The following is a 4,046-nucleotide window of genomic DNA, read 5'->3' on the forward strand; positions in this document are numbered from 1 at the left end:
ATATATGGTATCACCTTTGCCACATATCCTACTGGGATAAAACTGGTTGCATTCAAGCTTGCTTTTAAAAGGCCACTGGTTTTACCTTTTGGATTTCATTATATAAAAAAATGAGTTTTAAGGTTTTCTTATCTGATAGAGACTGCTGCTTTTTGAAACGTAAGCCCTGGTTCACCTGGTTGCATCCGTAAAAGAAATTAATTAGAAATAATTTGCAGAGCAGGTCACTGTCATTATGTTCCAGTGCCAGTCTAACCCACCCTCCACTCTCATCTCCCCCCTTTCTCTTTCAGGAGATTAAGCACTTTAAACAAATGCGTGGAAATGAGGCTGGAGTCCCGGAGATCAAAACGCAGGGTGAGTGTCGAGAGCAAACACCGAGAAACTCAAACGCAGCGGGGCTCTCGTAACGAAGCAGCTGGAGCCGCGGGGAGTGTCCCACCATGAAATCTCCTCGTTAAGCATCACTTGACTTTGACTGATATCCAATGATCAGTCCTCCTCCTCCTTCTTTTTAACCGTGCCTTTTTCTAGGAGTAAGTTAAGTCCAGGAGTAGAACAGAAGCAATTCAGATTTTAGTTTTAGACACATGAATCAACAATGCCTTTAGCGGGGCGCCCGGAGGGCTCAGTTGGTGGAGAGGGCGCCCATATATATAGAGGTGTACTCCTCGTAGCAGGGGCCAGGGTTCAACTCCGACCTGTGGCCCTTTGCTGCGTGTCAGGCCGCTCTCTCTCCTCCTCCATGTCTACATCTGTGCAAAAAAATCTTTAAAAAAACAACGCCTCCAGTGGTACCACTTAATATTAATGTTATGTAACTGTGATTTGATTACTCAGGCTGCCTTGCAAACACATTCCCTACTAAATTTGCTATTATTATTTTTTTCTTTGTAAATGGCGACTGGAGAACCAAACAACTTGATTAGATTTCTTAGACTAGGACAACTTGAAGAGCACTCGGAGATGATTAATCATGTTCACGCTTCTTTAACACTGTGTGCCTGTGTAAATTGTAGGTCTCTCTGTGTGTGTCTGAGTGCATGTCTGCTGTTTGCAGATTGTTGTGCATGCCTTCATGTCTGTCCTCTGCGTGTCAGCGCGTATTCTGTTTGAATATTTGTGTGCCACATCCAGATTTTTGTGTGCTCTTGTCTGTGCGTCTGCACCAGGGCTGGGTCTCTGTGGATACTGGTTCTGATACCAATACTGGGACTACAATACTACCTAAACTATGCATTTTTTTCGATAGCAATTTAAAAGAGACGGAAACCCCTGCTCTGTCTCATTTTCAGCTAAGGGGTCGTTGGCCTAAAAAACGTTGAAGCCCCCTGCTTTAGGCAATTTGGTCGGGGCCAAAAAAAGTATTGAATTCAGTACCCAGCCCTAGTCTGAACCCTCTTTCCTCCCTCAGGGAGACGACTGTAATGAAGAAGACTTCTGCGCCATCAGCCCCAACTGGACCTACGACAGGCGGACGCGGCGATGGCGGCGCCTCGACTCCACGGTGGACATCCTTCGCTTGTCTGACCGCCCCACCGGACCCGGGGATTTATCTCTGTGCGAGGTCGCCGACCGCCACGATGTCTGCTCCGTCCACAGCTCCAGCAGCACTGAGAGCGAAGGCCACAACGGACACCATAAGAGTCCCGGAGATGACGCCGAAAGCACAACCGCAACCGTCCCCAGCAACACGGACAATCAGGAGACCAGCAGGAGCTCCTCCCGCTGCTCCTCCTCCAACAAGACGCCTTCTCTGGAAGCCTCGTTTAGTGGACCCCCCTCACCTGGTGGAAGCGGTGGAGGATCGTCCACCGTGAGTCTGGAGGCCGAGGGCTGCTTCCCGGACAAACCACCCAGGAGGAAGGGCACCAGTCTGCTGAGGAAGATGGAGAAACTGAGGCTGAGGGGAACGACTGGGCTTCTCGCCTCTGCTCACGGTGGCGGTGGAGACGGCGGGAGTCGGGCCCAGCACGTTGGCAACGGGCCGGTTCAGGTCCAGGACCATGAGAGGATGGAGAGGCTGCACGGCCCATCAAGGTGAGGATCACGGACTGCTATTAGGGCTGCACGATTTGGGGAAATACGTGATAACGTTGTTGAAAATCCCGATCACGATATTACTTGCCATAAATAATAGATTTTTTATATTATTAGCATACTTTTATTGTTATTTAACAAGATGCAAAACACACCAATCGCAACCATGAACACCCCAGTGGGGTACCAGTACTTGTACTTAGGCCTAAGTAAAGGATCAGAATACTTCTTCCACCACTGCAGTGTTGGGTCAATCCCAGTGCAGCTCCACAGTTTTACCTCCCTGAATGTGTCCAGCCTGCAGGGTCGACCCAACAGCCGGGAGTCTTCCCTGCCCTCGTCTCCTCACACCATCAGCAGCAGCAGCAGTAACAGCCAATCAGAGAGTAGCAGCGCCGTCAGCACGCCCAGCCCGGTCGCCCGGGTCAGGGCCAACTGCAAACGCTCCAAGAGCGGGGTCGGAGTTGTTGGTGCAATGACCCGGAACAACCAGAACCACACAGGAACACAGGTCTGTCCAAGAAAATGGTTCAATTAGTGTTATTCTTAAAAGCACGGTTTATCTTATACCTAGGACTGCAAGAACTAATCTAACTAACGATTAAAATTGATTATAAAATAGTTCATGTCATAATTTCTTACTGTATTTCCAACCGATTTTCTAGTAGTTTGCTTTGCTACAGATGAAAGTAATTTTTATACATGATAATTGATTAAATAAAAAGTGGTTTTCATACCAAAATACCTTGTCTTGTGTGGATGTAAGCCTTGATAGTTTGCCTAGTTTAACACTCTTCCCGCTACTTGTAAATTTTAGTTTTTCTGAGTCAAAATTTCAAATAAAAAACCTTTTACCTTTTATAATTCGGTGGGTGCCTAAAAAGTCCTGAATTTGGTACCAAGGCCTATTCTTTGTCTTTGTCACTTTGTGATTGTCTCATCCGTCTGTTCACCCTCTTAGGACTACAGGAACCAGATCAACAACAACAACAACAGCAGCAGCAGCGTGGGTCTGGTCTTCCAGATCCCCCACGGACACAAACCAGGGACCTTCCCCACCTCTCTCGCACACAAACACACCATCCTGTCCCCCATCATCGACAACACCTCAGTCAACTGGAGGACCGGGAGCTTCCACGGTTACCGCGGAAAGCAAGACGACTGTCCCCGTGGCACGTCGTCGCTGGCCGCTGGTGACCAGGACCCCTCGTCGTCGTCTTCTTCCTGTGACGTCGCAGTCCCCAGTCCGTTTCGTGTGCTGGATCATCGGATGAGTATCTACGACAACGTGCCCGACGACCTGCAGCTGTCTGAAAGCGAAGGGGGCCGTGGCGGAAGTGGCAGCGATGCAGAACGGATGGGTGAGGAGTCAGAGGTGGGTCCAGATTCAAGATTCAAGATTCAATATCCCGTGTTAATCTCACAATGGGGATTTTCACACTGTTGCAGCACCAAGGGATAGGGGGAATAGTACATTTTAAAGATAAACAAACAAACAAATATAGGTAAAGAGAAGAAATACTTAAGTGTATTTACAGTGTTACAGAATTGCAGGGTTACATTATTATTGCACAGTTCCAAAGAGGGTTACTCCTCTGGTACTAGGCTGGGGCTGTGGCTCAGTGCCAGACCGGTTACCTGCCAATCGGAAGGTTCATCCAAACAAAATCAATACCTAAAATAAAGAAAACTAATGAGAATAAATGGCTTCCTTTGTTAAAGGTTATCTCCCCTTTCTCTGCTTTGCCCGCCCAGAGAATTTGGCCCACCCATGAGAGAGAGAGAGCGATTTCATGGCTTTCAAATGCAAGTTGTGCACCTTGCCCCCCCCCCTCTCTCTGTCTCAAAAGTCACAGACACAGAAAGGGCACATACTAAGGAAAGCTCTTTATGAGACTCGCTCTAGTGGCTGTATTTCTGCACCAAGACTGAATTTTGGGAAAGAGACTTCAGATACAGTATTAGGGGACCACTAAGGTCTATATAAAGAGACTTCAGATACAGTA

At 47.9% G+C, this 4,046-nt stretch overlaps 1 protein-coding gene across 2 annotated transcripts in view; it reads left to right on the forward strand.

Annotated features, from left to right (window-relative positions):
- Positions 1 to 140: 140 nt before the first annotated feature.
- The window catches only part of si:dkeyp-23e4.3 (rho GTPase-activating protein 7), a 32,788-nt gene continuing 28,882 nt past the window's right edge, over positions 141 to 4,046 (forward strand). For both annotated transcript variants that reach the window (XM_034890001.1, XM_034889999.1), the window contains exons 1-4: positions 141 to 357; positions 1,415 to 2,040; positions 2,338 to 2,551; positions 3,002 to 3,415. In XM_034890001.1, the coding sequence (XP_034745892.1) occupies positions 325 to 357; positions 1,415 to 2,040; positions 2,338 to 2,551; positions 3,002 to 3,415 (1,287 nt within the window). In that variant the 5' untranslated portion in view covers positions 141 to 324. The remainder of the gene's footprint in view (positions 358 to 1,414; positions 2,041 to 2,337; positions 2,552 to 3,001; positions 3,416 to 4,046) is intronic.

This window comes from Etheostoma cragini, chromosome 13 (assembly GCF_013103735.1).
Source record: "Etheostoma cragini isolate CJK2018 chromosome 13, CSU_Ecrag_1.0, whole genome shotgun sequence".
Lineage (NCBI taxonomy): Eukaryota > Metazoa > Chordata > Actinopteri > Perciformes > Percidae > Etheostoma > Etheostoma cragini.